Genomic DNA, 16,180 nt, shown 5'->3' with positions numbered 1-16,180 from the left:
AACCTTATCTTTTATGCAACAATCTTTATTGCGGGGAAAGGTGAAAGGCAAGGAAGTAAAATGGAGGAAAAAAGAATCCGTCTCCAGTCTCTGCTGGGCTACGCCCCTCTCCGCGCATGTGCCCGCTTTTCACCAGACTTGCGAATGAAACTCAACAAATATCCCCAAACTACTTTAAAATACCCCAACGATCAACCCACTATCCTTATACCACTACAGTCTATGTGAAATGGATTCAATCTTATCCCATGAGATGAGCAATGCAATCGATCAAATTCAGCTTCCCTTTGTAGTAGAAAGGATTTTCAGCTCTGTTGTGTGTTTTAGGGCGAAAAGCGCGTGTGTTTGAAATGAGACACGCAGAAAGGGAGGGGATGGGCTCTACCCCACGGTTTTTCCTTGAAAAACCACGGTCTTTTTCACAACTTTTGTTTTCACAAACAGAGCACATTCACGACTCCGCAATATCAAGATTATCTTTCAATGCAGTTAAACGTATTATTTACCAAATGTTTCACTCTAATATTCTCTAATGCCTTTTTTCCACAGCCTCTGTCTCAAGAGGGACTTGAGCGCCTGCAGGCATAAGGCTCGGACGGCACTAAAGCAATTAGCTCCGCTCACTGCTCACAATGGTCCTTTTGTCTTATCAAACAGGAATTCTCATTCCTTTTACATACAATAACACAATTATCAGCTTCTCGCTAATCTTAACCAATATTGCCGACCCATTAACAAAACGTCTTCCGTTAATTTCCTGTCGACAGCGCATTCGCAAAACGCGCACTGAAGCAATTCATCCTTTGCTCCACCACACACACGATACTTCTACAATATCGTACAATTACACATTTATGTACAAATACAGATTTCTAAATCCGGCTCTTTAAATTCAATCCAATTGTAATTATCTTATATTTCTAACAGATACTCAACACAAATCTAAATTCTTTTGTTTATAGCTTAAGACCATTTAATTACATCAAAGCTGGAAGTCTGACAGAGAGAGAGAGGGACAGAGAGAGAGGGAGGGGGAGCAGAGAGAGGAGGAGGGGGAGCAGAAGTCAATGGGTTACAGGCACAGAGAGAGAGAGAGAGAAAGAGAGCAGAGAAAGGGGGAGCAGAGAAAGGGGGGGAAATGGTACTTACCTTTTTCGTTGGATTGAAGAGTTTGCAAAATACTGTAAATTAAGCTATATTTATTTACTCGTGGACTAGGCTCGCCATATATTTCGTATATTTTGGTATCTGTTACTGCTAAAAATGAAGAAGAGTTCTTGAGCAAATTTAAGACTTGTTTATTCAAAAAAGCAGGTTACACAGCATGGCCCCTCAATGGAGCTGGTGGTCCGAATCGGTCACAGGATATTAAGTCAAAGATATGGATATGAAGAAAAAGAGAAAGAGCCCATCTGTGTATAGGATTTTATACCCCCCCTTGTCACTGTCGCTGAGCCAATCAAAACAGAGTCCACGTCATTTTAATTTGGTTAGATACAAAGTTTTGCCAGTGAGATCATAGTAGGTGAGGTCATTTTCTGTCCTGTAAATAGGATGTTATTATCTTATTATCTTCCTTTGCTGTGTATTATCTGCCATACCTGAAGGCAGATAATGTACTCTGCATTGGTTTAATGCAATTCACCCTATGGTCTAATACAATTCTAATGCAATTTATGTTATGGGCGTCTTGCTGGCTCGGGCCCTAATGCAATTATATCTTCCCATGATGATATTACAGCCTCTGCACATGCATGTCAAAAGGCCATTGTGTGTATTAGAGGGCCATTGCTATGGTTACAGAGCATGAAAATACACGACACTACACCCCAGATATGGATCTTCTTGATGTTAAAATATATAATTGTTTACATTCTTTAACTTCTTTGAGGCAATTCAAAACCCAAAATTGTCAAGAGATGTGATGACAGAAGAAAAACAAACAAACAAATGTACCGTATTTTCCAGACTATAAGTCACACTTTTTTTCATAGTTTTACATTACCGTCTACAGCCGCGAGAGGGCGCTCTGGGCTTGTGACAACTATATGCTGCTCCTGTACCACTGAAGAAATTAACTGAAACATTAACGGGAGCTTGGTGAACTTGTTTACTGGTAACTTGCTTGTTGGACTAGCTGGCTTGTTATGTTAATTTAGCCTATTCAGCCTCCCAGGTATGTTCTTTATGCTATTGTGTAGCTGAATAACTGTTAATGTGTCACGTTAACATACCGGACACCTATTCAGCCTGTTGTTCTGTGTGCTATTGTGTAGTTGAATAACTTGCTTTTCCAGATTAAATGTCTGTTCTTGGTCTTGGATTTTGTGAAATAAATTTCTAAATAAATGCGACTTATAGTCCAGTGCGACTTATATGTGTTTTTTTTCTTCATGGCGTATCTTTTACTGGTGCGACTTATACTCCGGAGCGACTTATAGTCCGGAAAATACGGTAATGGGACGTGACAGTACCTCATGGTTTGCGGGGTGAGGAATATGAACTGGCGGAAGGACTGGCTGTTGGCGATCTTCAGCATCATGTCCATGGATATCCTCCGGTTCACCATGTCCTAAAAAGTGCCAAAGACACTTTAGATCAGTTACATTAGATCAGATTCAACTTTATTGTCATTGATTACAAGTACCAGACAACGAAATGCAGTTTAGCATCTAACCAGAAGTGCAAATAGTGATATAAGAACAGTGATAGGTACATTATGGCAGTTTAGAGGTATACACAGTTATGAGCTATGTACAGTTAATTACAGTTACAGTCAGTTAGTCCCATTTCAAATGTAGTCACATACTTTTCTCACAAATATACGCTAACACAAGATAAATGGGTCAAGACTTAAAAGCCAGTTAATTTCATGAATGTAAAATGTCACCATGTAGACGTCAAATTCATCAAGGCAGCGGAAGGGGGCTTCGGCGATGGCCCAAAGGGAGAGGACGAAACAGACAGTGGAGAAGGAGCGTTCTCCTCTGGACAGGGACCGCATCTCACTCAAGGCCGCCTTGTCACCTTGACCTGGCTGGACCTGAGAGAGAGAGAAAGGGAGGGAGGGAGCGGGAGAGTGAAGAGAAGGAGTTTATTTAGTGATCTATGTATAGAGAGGGAGAGAGATCTATCCATCTATCTATATACAGTATATAGTTCATAAACTGTAGGCTGGCAAATACATGAAGGAGCTGTGGCTTGTCCTTACCGAGATGGTCATGGTTTCATTCTTGTGGTCGAACACCATCCTTCCTGTGTAGCCTCTCTGTGATAGCATGTCGTCAAAGTATAACTTACAGCGACATGACAGTGACCTGGAGAGAGGCGAGCGACAATTGAATTCAATATCAAATTCAAATTTGATACAGGACCTTATGCTTGCCTGCAGCACCACCCAGTGACCTCTACGAGACTGTTATGCGCTTTTTACACTTTTGTGACGACCTGAACCGCTTGGCTCTGCTCAGTTTAACCTAGCTTGGGTTCAGCAGTAGGGTTGGGTACCGAAAACCGGTAACGGTATGGTACCGCTTACTTTACATTTGGTACCTACCGAACCGAATTGCAACAGAGATTTTGGTTCCTCGTTTCGGTTCCTCTCTCTCGCCCCCTGGTGTCCGAAACGGACGTTACATGCAACAGTCAACCGCCCGTTAAAGTTCCACTCAGCTGAGCAGTTGAGTGACAAAGAGTTGTGCCTCAGCAATAAAAAAGTAAAAAGCTGTTTAATGTTGTCGACCGTGTTATTATATAGCTACAGTGTTTCCTCTATGGGCCTCCACAAATAAGTTTTCTCCGCCACTAATTGATTCAGTCCACTAAGTCAACGTTTTCTCCTCAGGCTGCGCAACGAGAAAGGCAGCGAGGTATTATGACCGGAGAACAGTAAAAAAGCAGATTGAAGCTAGATTTAGGCCCGCTTTCAGACCTACATTTCGTTCCGATTTAGGGAGTAGTAAGTTACAATATGTTACAATGTTGCACCTCCTCTTGGTTTGTGTTCGCACTGAAGTCGAGACTGAACCGCTCTCAACACGCGCAAGGCAACGCGCTTGCAAAACAGTTTTGTGATTGGTCCGAATTTAGCGGAAATTTGGATTTCAGGAAATCCCTCTCCCTGTCCCTCTCTCCATCACTTTAGCAACGACACAGTATTGGCAGGGGAAAAGAAGGTGAGTCGAATTTTTATTGACAACGGATTTACATGCTGGAAAAACAAGTAGCTAAAATTCAGGGAACATTTGGACAATAAGAGACACAAGGGAGCTGTGGTCACATGGTCTAATTACAGGGCAATATGCGTGGGGCAAAAATAATCTATTGCCTCTAAAATCCTCACGAACAGAACGGCGGAGGTACGGGAAAACAAGGCTCATGTCGGTGTCATCAAAGGTAAAAGTTGGTTTTCTCAGCTGATAATATGCATTACCTTGCATACCTTGTTATGTACCAAATATACCAAATGCTCCATCTGACTGTCACACTGTGATTTTTCTTTTAACAGTTAGTGAGTAACGTTAGCCGGTTTTGGGCGTGTACTCTCTTGTAGGCCTACTTCGTATTGATGAGCTGATGTCTTTTCAGTGTGTGTGTGTGTGTGTGTGTGTGTGTATGTGACAGTTTATATTCTACGGATGTTGTTCAGTGCTGTATGCGTGTTCCCGGTTCTGTGTGTACTCTTGTGTACTTCATATTTGATGAGCTGATTATCTTTCACTGTGTGTGTGTGTGTGTGTGTGTGTGCATATCTGTCAGTCACATGTATATTATACGGTAACCTATGTTCAGTGCTGTATGCGCGTTCTGCTGCAGCTGTAGCCTCAGGATATCTTGGTATTTGATCACCTGCTATATAAAACATCGCCGCATTAATGGCTTAACCGCAATTTATTTTTTATTTTATTTTTGCCACCCTCTAGTTTTTGGTGAAATTACGTCTTGACGCGCGTGCGCGTTTCATGCGTGTGCACGCGGAATATCGCGTAAGTGACCACCCCGCCACTAATGTGAAAAATCCTGGAGGAAACACTGAGCTATATATATATATACATTTTTTAAATCAAAAGTACCGATTTAAGTAGCGTTTCGGTACCGGTACCGTTTATAAAGTATCGGTTTGGAACCAGTATCGGATAAAACCCAAACGATACCAAACCCTACTCAGCAGTGTGAAAAGGGCATAACAGACTTGATACCTGTGTCTGATAGAAACACGGTGTGACATTCCCCTATCCTATCCTGTTATCTAATAGGACAAGAAGAGAGAGATGCGGTCTGTGGGATCCACCTACCTCCTCAGTGTGGTGTAGTTGGTTATCCTCTCGTTTATGATAGTGCCCAGCATCTGGGTGAAGCGGTTGAGGCTCTTTACCTCCCGGGCCAAGGTCTTGTAGCTCTGCTGGGCCTCATGGAATTTCCTGAGGAGGGAGGAGAGACGTCATCATTGTGTGGACAGTTTCTCCAAAGTGACTTACAAATTGGAGGTTTGACAGGGACAGTCTCCCTGGAGTAACTGAGGGCTAAGTGCCTTGCTCAAGGGCACACTAGTGGTGGTGTTTACCCAGGTGGGTCAACAGTAGTTTACCTGATGACCGTCTCGCGGTCTCCCTGCTGGTCCTGCTGGGTGCTGATCTTCACCTTCAGGCGGCTGATCTCGCTGTCCAGATTCCTGGCCGAGCGTCGCACCTCCAACCGCTCAGGGCAGATCTCAGAAGCTCTTTCTACGGCGGTCTGGAGCACACACATGCGCACACAATGTTTGGAGGCAGAGATTAACAGAGACATACAGTAGACATACAAATGGGGTGTATGCATGGACACAGCAAAACAGGAGAATAGTGAGAATGACAAGCACACACACACAGTTAGAAACCACTAAAGTGTTTGACGAACACACACAGGCTCCGCACACACACACACACACACACACACCAGTAACGTGCAGTGAGGTCATTGGCTGGGTAGGCAGTGAGCTATTAAAAAAAAATCATGCGATTAACGCAGCAGCCAGACTTCAAATGGCATAGCGCATAATATAAAGGCAATCAATAGCCCTTATATCTTTTAACACAGGCTCAAAACTCACTTCTTCAAGAAGTAGGCCTACTACCAGAATCCTTCAAGCACCTATTGTATTGTTAGTTTGCTATTCTTCTCTATGCTATTGCTATTGCTATATTGCTATACTGTATTTTTAGTTTGCTATTCTTCATTTTGCCTTAAAAAAGCAGTACACTCCTACGTTAAATGCAATTATTGTAAGTCGCTTTGAATAAAAGCGTCGGCTAAATGACTGTAATGTAATGTAGGCTAATATACTATACTATAAAGTCAATCACATAGCCCATATACACTATACTATCAAATAGCTGGTCAAAAATGTCATGTATTGTTATCTCATAATAACTACACATAGCGTAGCGCAACAGCCTGTATGGCATTGCCTACATTCACCTGCATCTCAACAGGATTTACAGCAGCACGCAAAACAGCTCAATGACAATATAAATTCACCTGCATCAACAACACAGGATTTACAGCATTTGAACCGGCACGCAATAGCCTACATTATCTTAACTGTTGGATATCCATGATGCTGATCTCAAGTTAGCTGGGGAAATGTAGAACCGCGGCGCGAACAGCAGAGGAATGCCGCTACGGCAAGCCAAACGCAAACTGTCAATCATGCTGTCAGAGGCAGCCTCCACAGGTTTGGAGCCATAACTCGTCTTAGGGTTTTGGCCTGTAAATGAGAGGTCGACCTTACCTTCCATTCGTCCACTTTTTGATCGTTTTTGGCAGTGGACTTCTCCTCTGATTCAAGCCTGTCCTTCAGGGGCGTCACCTCCTTCTCCATCTCTGTCACCTGGCACAGAGGGACACAAGTGGTGTCAGTAAGAAATCACTGAACACTAGGACAGCCGTGCCTTTTTTTACCTACTATAAGAACCGCCTCTGGGGTCAAATGACCATAGTCTTTACAACGGGAAGCTGCTATTTACATACAACGACCCCTAGTTGGCCGGCTTGTAAATTAGCCTGCCTCCTACACAAAAATTGTTTTATCGAGTGCAAAGATATAACATTTATTTTACTCACCCACCCATGGCTGTTCTATTGTTAAGTAGGAACTGGACACTCATATTTTGCATAGTGTACTACTAGATTTCTCTCTCTCTCTGGCAAATCGTCTCGGTACCAGAAAATAAAATGTTATTCTTAGTATTGTTAGTATCATAGGGATGTAGTTGCTTATTAGCCAGTCTAACACCATCTGAAATTGTGGGACTAGAGTTTAAGTTGTTCAGTTATCTCTATATTTCTATTGAAGGTCTATGATCTCACCAGAGCCCAGGCCATTTGGTTCTTCAGCTCGTTCAGTTTAGGGTGCAAGTCTTCCAGCGACGCCAGGCTTTCGTACCTATCCTGTTTTTCCAAACACGTCTTTCTGAGGTCGTCCAAGTTCTGAAGCACAGGAGTACACAGACAACACGGAATGTCAACACAGTTAATAGCTCTCAGGCACAAATGTGTTTTTGTTAAGAAACATTGATTTGATCAGGACCAATTGGTGGCTTAGATTCAAAGCTGATTTTTGATGAATAGATGTACGAGAGAGAAAGGATTGGTGACTGTGTGAGATGCGGAAAGACATAAGCGTACACACACACACACACACACACACACACAGTCGATCATAAATCAAGTCAAGACAATGCCTACCTCCTCTTGTTTTGCTATTGTGGTCAAGGTGACATTCTTAGTCATCGTGACGTAGTGGTAAGCCTCCTTCATCTGTTCCAGCTGTGTGACTTTCATAAAGAACTAGGGACAAAAACACAATCAGATCACCAAGAGTGGGACTCTAACTAGAGATCCACACGCTTAAGTTGGATCATCACGCATACTTCCCATTGACATCAATGCAAGATTTACACAAATCAAGTCACCACAGGAAGGGTTAACTTAAATTACTGTGACCTGTACTGTATTTGCACTGAACTGTTCTACTGCTGTAATTCCCCATTGTATGCGGAAGCATGCTGAATGGAAGGGTTGTGTGCAAAACACATGTCCTTGAGATGCGCAGTGTCCTTATTTGGAGATTGTTCAAGAGTGTTGATGTTACCCCTCAGCCTAATATCATAACTGCTGACATCATAACTGCTGATATGAAGAGTCTTGTAGCTTCAGCATCTTGGGGATCATCTGACCCGTTTTGTATATCCTGTTGTAACATTACCGTAATAGTGTACATGCAAAACTAATTGTATAAGGGGGCATGCCACTGATGCTCATGGGGACACTTGGGGCGTGCTTACCTAGTGTGACTTTACTGTGCTCCCTGCTGCAGCATTAAAATAAAGCTTTTAGAAGTTTGCAGTCATTTGTCAGTACTCTTTTTGTTGATAAGAAATAGATTCCCACACCAGATTCCACCCTAACTATGTAACGGCAGTTTTCTATTGCTAAAGGAAAATCCAGGCTTATTTTGGTACATCTCGCAAGATTTCTTTTTAAATCCAGACTTATTTTGAAAAGCTTGCAAGACTCAAAAATAAGCCTGGATTTTCCTTTAGCGACGTTGATGGAATACGCCTCTGTTCTCATTTCAATCTCTTGAAATCCAGTGGTAAAAAACCTAGGAAGTCTTCTACCCGTAACAAAACATTTGCATTTCACACTGCTATAACATTTGCATTGGATATCTTAACATGTCTATTACTGAGGGCTTTGGGTCATACCTTGTACTTGTCCCCTTCACCTTTGGAATGCAGAAAATGCTTGCTCATCTCTTGAGTTAAGATAGTTATAGGATTGTCCACCTTATGGGAAAAGAAAAAGAACAACAACAAAAATATTTGTAACGTGTAAAATAAATACTCATCGACTCCAGTGTCAGTGATACAGCGTCATCAAATAATTTCAACACATTATAATAGGAAGGTAGCAGGTGATGAGCAAGTCATACAGTACCTGGATGTTGAAGGTATCCAGAATGTTCATGAGCTCCTCCTTTTTCGTGGAGACCACCTGACCTGCAAGTCAGAACCCAGTGTAAAAGTTACATCTGATTTTCAGTAAATGAACGTGTGGAATGCATTACTATCCCAAATGAATGGTTATATTTTTTCTGAGTGGGGCAATCGCACTCTGATATGTCATTTTTATTGGATAGAGATAGTGAAGATACACAGGAAAGTAAGGAGAGGGTATGCCAGCAGGGCACAGGCCGGATTCAAACCCATGCCGACATGGACATAATGTAGGCCGTGGTGCTAGACCACTGGACCACCCCGGGCCACACTATCCCAAATTAACCCTGTGCTACTCACAAGCTTGGTGCATTGATTTAAAGGAAAGATTCACACTGAAGTTACAAGCATATATCCAGTGACTTCAAATGCATGTTTGAATGAAAGATGCACAGACTGAAGAGGTGTATCCCAACATTTTTGGGACATTTACCACTTTTGTTCTTGATTTTGTAAGTCCTCAGACCCTCGCGGGTTATCTTGAGGTCCACAATGATGGCCGAGCCAAACAACTCGGGTTTGTGGGCGTCTTTCCCCCTGTTCCGCAGTGTGATGGAAACATCGGCAGAGCTGGAAAAAGAAAAGAAAAAGATGACAAAACAGGGTAAGCTTTTTTTTTTTTTTCACACAATTAAGATGCCCTATTTCAAGGACACTATGTAAAAAAGGTGTTGTTATTTTGTGACATCAAGCCTTTTTTGGTGGTTACAAATTGACGGTGACCATAAATGCCAGACCTATTAGGACTAATAGAGCTTCTGATGCTGACTAATGGCGCTTTTCCATCAGCAGCCCAGCCCGGTTCGGCTCAGGTCGGTTCAGCCCGCTTTGGCCCGCTTTTGATCAGTTCTGGTTTTCCACTATACACAACAGACCCGGAAATAGTAGGAGGAGTAGGCGATAGTAGGCGGAGTTACGCGTCATAACAGCGCGCCATGGTGGTGACGTATATTTTCACGAGACACAACACAGCCACAACAACAGCGACATGGAGGAACTTGCAGCTATCCTATGCCTTTCCCTCGGCATGTGGTATATTATTAACCGTGGTTTTTTGGAGAGAAAGAGAGAGAGGGAGAGAGAGGAAACGATTTGGTGAGAGAGAAGACAGAAGAGAGAAGACAGAAGACAGAGGAATGCTGAAAAGAGAAATAAACTTATGTGGGCTATCGTAAGGAGCGACGATGTTGGCTTTGATCGTCGGCGTAAACAACAAACACAGGTGGGTTTTGTTATCCTTCACGGCTATTTCTAGTATATGACTGGTTTGGGTTCATTCCGAATTTACAAAACAAATTATCTCTGATTTTTCCAGATGCTTAATTTTTTGCGAAATCTTCCCAGCGCCCCGTCAGCGTGGGCCATCAACAGAGCTAACGAGTGGTGGGATTTCGTGGTCCCTGATTTCACCGAAGCTCTGTAGGTACAGAACTTCAGAATGTCGGAGGAAACATTCATGTATCTGTGCCATAAACTTCGACCAGCCATGGAGAGACGAGACACAGCCTTCCGTTTGTGTGTCCCCCTCAACAAAAGAGTAGCGATGGCACTGTGGAAATTGGCGACCAACTCCGAGTACAGAAGTGTATCACATCTGTTTGGTGTCAGTAACACAACTGTGTCCCAATCCCTCGGCATGTGGTATATTACTAACCGTGATTTGAGAAAGAGAGAGAGGAAGCTATGTACACATAATAAAGTCATGTTTTTTGAACCCTTAAAACCACTGCCTTCACTTGTCTGCTTTATGAACTGTAGTATCATTGTGTGCCGTGTTATTCACGGACAAACACGGTGCCCTTTGCGGGTTAATAACTTCGGTTTACCGTGGGTTAGGATAACAATTAAAACGTGTCCGGATAGGGGAGAGGACAGGGAATCCAAAACCATTTGAATGGTGTAGATCCTACACTCCTATCAACGTCGACAGCGCGGAGCGAATTCCCTGTTAAAACGTTTCTCTGCCCCCACTGTCAACGGGACTTTGAAACAGCAGCAAGCGGTGCTGCGAGCAGCAGCGGCCGGGTGAACTCCCGGTTCATCGAGTTTACGGTTAAAAGCATAACTTCTCGGGGTGTCAGCGCGGTGGTTAAGGGCTCAAAATGACCGTAGACCGATGGTGAAGTTAGCAAAGGAGTATTGTGTTTGTACCACCTCCACAGCCGGTGTTATTCACGGGCAAAGACGGTGCATAATAGCGATTTTTGTGTTATGCTTGTTGTAAATAAAAGTTCTATGATGCATTGAAATGACATTAAACTAAGATAATACGATGGTCAGCATAATTTTTCGAATCTTTATTAATAAGCTATTACAGAAACTGTAGTGACATTTTCCAAGAGCGAATGTGGTATTTCAAGATGGCGGTTAGTGAAGAAATCTATGAACATGGGATGACGATTTCCATTGACCAATCAACGGTGTGCAGCGTCACACGTCACACGCAGCCTGGCAAAAAGATCCGGATCTAAAAATGTAGACCCTGGTATCGAAGGGTAGCTAAAGAAGCGACCCGACCCGACCTGACCCGACCCGGGCCGACATATGGAAAAGCGCCAAAGAAGCAGGCCAGCCCGGGCTGGCCCGGCCTAGCCCTGTAATGGAAAAGCGCCATTAGGCATTTTCAATATGATCGTGCATTATAAACATGGCACCCCAAAGAGGCACGCTTTTCTTAGCAAGTGTGATGGTGTGGATATGATGTTACGCAACACCATTGCAGCTCAGGTGACCTACTGTATGACTGAAAACACCCAAGGCAGTGATTCAACTCGGACAGTTGCCAGTTATGGGTGAATGTTTAAAAGGATAGTTCATCTACATGACATCATGATACATTAGGTTCCTTATCATGGACAGGCTTATTAGAAGGTTTTAAATGATATGCTGAAACGCAGAAAGTTTGGAAGTATTTTCACCAAACTGATGAATTCCATGTGCAATGCAAATTAAGTGATATCAAGCTCTTCTATCAGTGCACGCTCCCATGAGAAATCATATGCTCTTCAAGCACAATGAAACATTCCCAGTGGGGGACAAGCAGCAGCAATGATATATCAGATATTTTGCCAATTCAAAGCACCGCTGTGACGCCCACCAGAACCGAACAGGCAAAAGCTCAATGCCTCAATGATAAGCCAAGATATATTGCCTCTCAGCTTCGTGGAGGAAGAAGGCTTCAGAGATTAGCCAGCCCCTCTGATAGGGCTTTCACACCGGCAAGGAACCGTTCCCGTTTGCGTTCTGAAACCTCCGAACCTTGGTGCTGTCTGGCCAACCAGCCTGCGTTCATACCAGTGTAACCAGAACTATCCGCGTCATCAACGATGGGTGATGAAGGGGCGGGATAAACAAAAATGTCACAACTAGATGGCAGCTACTTCACGGAAAATGAGGATAATATCTTCCACTACACTACAGTATCTGAAATAAACACAATTTTCTATGAAAAAATCTACCTGCCGGTTCCAGACGTGGTTCGCGAACGCGATTCCTTGGCGGTGTGAAAGCCCTATTAGTGCTTCTGAGAGATTTAGGGTTAGTACTGATTTAGTACTGATGACCGGGTGAGAAAGTTACCTTTCTCCTTCTTTCACAAAACATTTCAGGGAGGATCCTCTGTCTGTGGTCTGTGCTTTTCCACCCAGGGCAACTATAAGGGCAGTGAGAATGGCACTCTTTCCACCTGTCAGTTTAAAAACAATATATTAAAAACAAATGGAAGTGTGCAACACAGAGGACACACAACGCAAGCAATCAAACCAATCAGTGTGGGATTACAAGAAAGTAATACAAACACAGAAACATGCAATACAATAGTAGGTGGAGAGAAAATACGAAAAGCGTCTTGTTGTGACATTCAGGATGGACAACAATGCCGTCATGGGAGCAAATGATAAACTCACTCCCGTTGTTGCCAACAACAAAATTGATATTGGGTCCGAAGGTGAAAGGTCCCAGCAGAGAGTGACACATGAAGTTCTTCAGGGTGATGCTCTCGATTATACCCACATCTCCTCCAGATGACTTATAACAAAACAGAGAGAAGAATAGTCAAAACTGCTTATTGCTCAACATGTAGGCTAACATATGAACTCCAGGTGATTATTTTACTCTACTCATTGTATCTGACATAAAGCCAGTACCCCTTAAAACGAATAGTTTTTTTAGCATTAATTAAATAAACAATAGTTTATGTCAGTAATGTATAAGTACAATCTGAGAACCAAGAGTGCTCCTCATCGTGGAAAACATAACGTCACTGTCACCTACCTGCAGGGATGTAGATGGCAATGGTAGGCTGAGATCCACTATGCCACTGTCATCCACTGTGCCACTGTCATCCTCAGGTTCCGGCTCCGCGGTCCGAGCCCGTTTCTGGGGGGTTTCAAGAGTGCTCTTCCTCTTCGACATCCTGCCCCTGACCAGGTCTGTAACATTAGTATGCATTTAACCAGATATAAAACTAACTGTAAGTGAACCAAAACCGTATAATAATTCTAATTATAATACAAACCTCAACAAACAAACAAAAAGAACAGAACAGAACAAAGATAGATTGTCCGCGCGCAACGTCAAAAATTACTGTCATGTGATCTCCAGGGTTGCCAGATTGGGCGGGTTATCACACTGGTCTGGAAAAAAAAGAAATTGGGCGGTTAGGGCTGAATAAATAGCATTTAGGCATCAAAATGTCAGTGCCTGAAAGTTACAAAATGCGTGAAGTTTTCTTTGATGTAGAAAAAGCATATGATATGATATGGAAGGAGGGGCTTTTGAATTAGAGGTAATGTTTTTATCTGGATTATGGATTTCTTTAATAAAAGAACCATCCAGGTAAAAGTAGGGAGTCCAATAGATGAGGTGGGAAATGGAACACCGCAATGGAACACACTTGTCTGAGCTCATGGCTTCCACACCGTCAACAGGTTATGGGCCCAGGCGTGAAGTAGGAGGAAGCAGATGGTCTAGACTGTGCTTTGATGGAGATGAGAGGAATTACGAATTATGAAAGACAAAACTCAGAAGTTTCAGGGACACCGAAAAGTATCGTGCTGACACAGAGGACAACGTGATGAGAGCGAGTGCCTCCGACGGCCGAGGGAGAGAGAGGACTACAGGATTCGACGCCATGTGCTTCAACTGCGGAGAGAAGGGACACTTCGCCCGGGCATGTCAGCGCGGCGAGCGCCAGAGACAAGTGAAATGGTGTGGATACTGCAAGAGCTCCACACACACAGATGCAACCTGCAGGAGTAAAAGGCAAGACAACGCAAAGCAAGCGGTCGATGAAGAAAGTGACGATGAAGAGGAACACGCATATGCCTTCAAAGCAAGCGACGTCCAGCTAGCCGGTTCCAAGCACAAAGGGCTGATGGTGGACACCGGAGCAACGTCACACATAATAACGGACATACACAAATTCAAGAAGTTCGACGACACGTTTCAGCCAGAGAAGCACTTCATCGAGTTGGCGGATGGCACCAGGACAAGCGGCGTGGCGATCAAAAGGGGCGACGCAGAGGTGAACCTGGTGAATCGCGCTGGGAAAGTGGTTAAGGCCAAGCTGAGGAACGCACTCCTGATACCATCTTACCCACGAGAGATATTCTCGGTAAAAGCAGCTACCGCCAACGGAGCTTCAATCAAGTTCAAACAAGGACATGATGAACTGATCCACAAGAGTGGCACGAAATTCGAAATTAAAGAACACAACCGGCTCTACTACTTAAACACGGTGAGTGATGCTCCTGTAGTAACTGATGATTCATGTAACGGCTGTTATGATATCCAAACGTGGCACACAATTCTTGGGCACTGTAATTATGATGATGTTTCCAGGTTACAGAATGTTGTAAAGGGAATGCAGATAAAGGGTAAAATTTATAAGACTAAAATGAATTGTGAAATATGCACACAAGGTAAATTCGTTCAGAGCAGAAATAGGGAACCAGACACAAAAGCGAGGGAAACATTTGAACTTGTACATACAGATTTGGCTGGTCCTATTGACCCAGTAGCCAAAGATGGGTTTAAATATGCCCTAGCTTTTACGGATGACTACTCAAGTGCAGTATCTGTGTACTTCCTAAAAACTAAGAGTGATACGGCGAAAGCTACAGAGAGATACCTCGCAGATATAGCACCATATGGAAAGGTGAAGTGCATTAGGTCCGATAATGGGACTGAGTTTACAGGACAGGAGTTTCAATCTCTGCTTAACAAGAACCGCATTAGACATGAGTTCTCAGCACCGTATTCGCCACACCAAAATGGCACGGCTGAGAGAAACTGGCGCACACTATTTGATATGGCACGGTGCATGCTAATTGAGAGCAATCTGCCAAAGGAGATGTGGACGTATGCTGTACAGACAGCGGCAGTAATACGCAACAGGTGTTTTAATAACAGAACCAAGCAAACTCCATTTCACACGCTGACAGGCAAGAAACCTAACTTATCTAGGATGAGGGTATTTGGGTCGGCGTGCTACGCATAACGACAGGACAAAAATAAACTGGACCCACGAAGCGAGAAAGGGATTTTTGTAGGATACGACAAAAATAGCCCTGCATATTTAGTGTACAACCCAAACACTAAGAAGGTCATGAAACATAGGCTAGTGAGGTTTGCCAAAAAGCCTGTCCTGGTAAAAGAGACGCAGACAGACCCAATTATGACTGATGATGACTTACCTGGGACAGGCTTTGTGGCAAACCTCACTAGCCTATGTTTCATGACCTTCTTAGTGTTTGGGTTGTACACTAAATATGCGGGGCTATTTTTGTCGTATCTCGATTCGCTCTCAGTGTTGTCTTGCATACGCAGCTCTCCGCGGACAATCATCGGTATATCTTCTTGTAAGTGCTACGATAACATCCACGGAAATATCAAACAGAACTAAACTATAATCGAAACAAGCCAGTGGTATTATATATAGTCAGTTATAGGCTGTAAGGCGATCAACTTCTCCAGAATCGATTTAATTGAGTCGTCACTTCCAAGCGAGTTCGTTTAATCTCAACGAGACGTTCTTGATATCACTTCTTAAGATGATATGATCCAATCAAATATTAGGCACCACTACTGAACTGTTCATTAAGATAATATTTATTCAAGCACATCAGCAAGCAATAATAGTT

The 16,180-nt window shown here is 43.2% G+C and overlaps 1 protein-coding gene across 1 annotated transcript in view; it reads right to left on the bottom strand.

Moving 5' to 3' along the window:
- Positions 1-13,451, bottom strand: part of LOC308151933 (structural maintenance of chromosomes protein 6-like) — a gene marked incomplete at both ends in the record, with an annotated part of 28,955 nt that extends 15,504 nt beyond the window's left edge. The window contains 14 exons of the mRNA XM_080524828.1: positions 2,475-2,572; positions 2,891-3,043; positions 3,212-3,317; positions 5,295-5,420; positions 5,588-5,733; positions 6,770-6,868; positions 7,348-7,467; positions 7,726-7,827; positions 8,748-8,828; positions 8,980-9,041; positions 9,472-9,608; positions 12,618-12,723; positions 12,944-13,064; positions 13,311-13,451. Of these exons, the coding sequence (XP_080380954.1) occupies positions 2,475-2,572; positions 2,891-3,043; positions 3,212-3,317; positions 5,295-5,420; positions 5,588-5,733; positions 6,770-6,868; positions 7,348-7,467; positions 7,726-7,827; positions 8,748-8,828; positions 8,980-9,041; positions 9,472-9,608; positions 12,618-12,723; positions 12,944-13,064; positions 13,311-13,451 (1,598 nt within the window). The remainder of the gene's footprint in view (positions 1-2,474; positions 2,573-2,890; positions 3,044-3,211; positions 3,318-5,294; positions 5,421-5,587; positions 5,734-6,769; positions 6,869-7,347; positions 7,468-7,725; positions 7,828-8,747; positions 8,829-8,979; positions 9,042-9,471; positions 9,609-12,617; positions 12,724-12,943; positions 13,065-13,310) is intronic.
- Between the last annotated feature and the right edge of the window lie 2,729 nt (positions 13,452-16,180).

The sequence above is a fragment of the Nansenia antarctica genome (assembly GCF_963989245.1).
Source record: "Nansenia antarctica genome assembly, chromosome: 1".
Taxonomy (NCBI): Eukaryota; Metazoa; Chordata; class Actinopteri; order Argentiniformes; family Microstomatidae; genus Nansenia; species Nansenia antarctica.
Note: the sequence above shows the minus strand (reverse complement) of the source record. Positions and strands in the feature narration are given on the sequence as shown.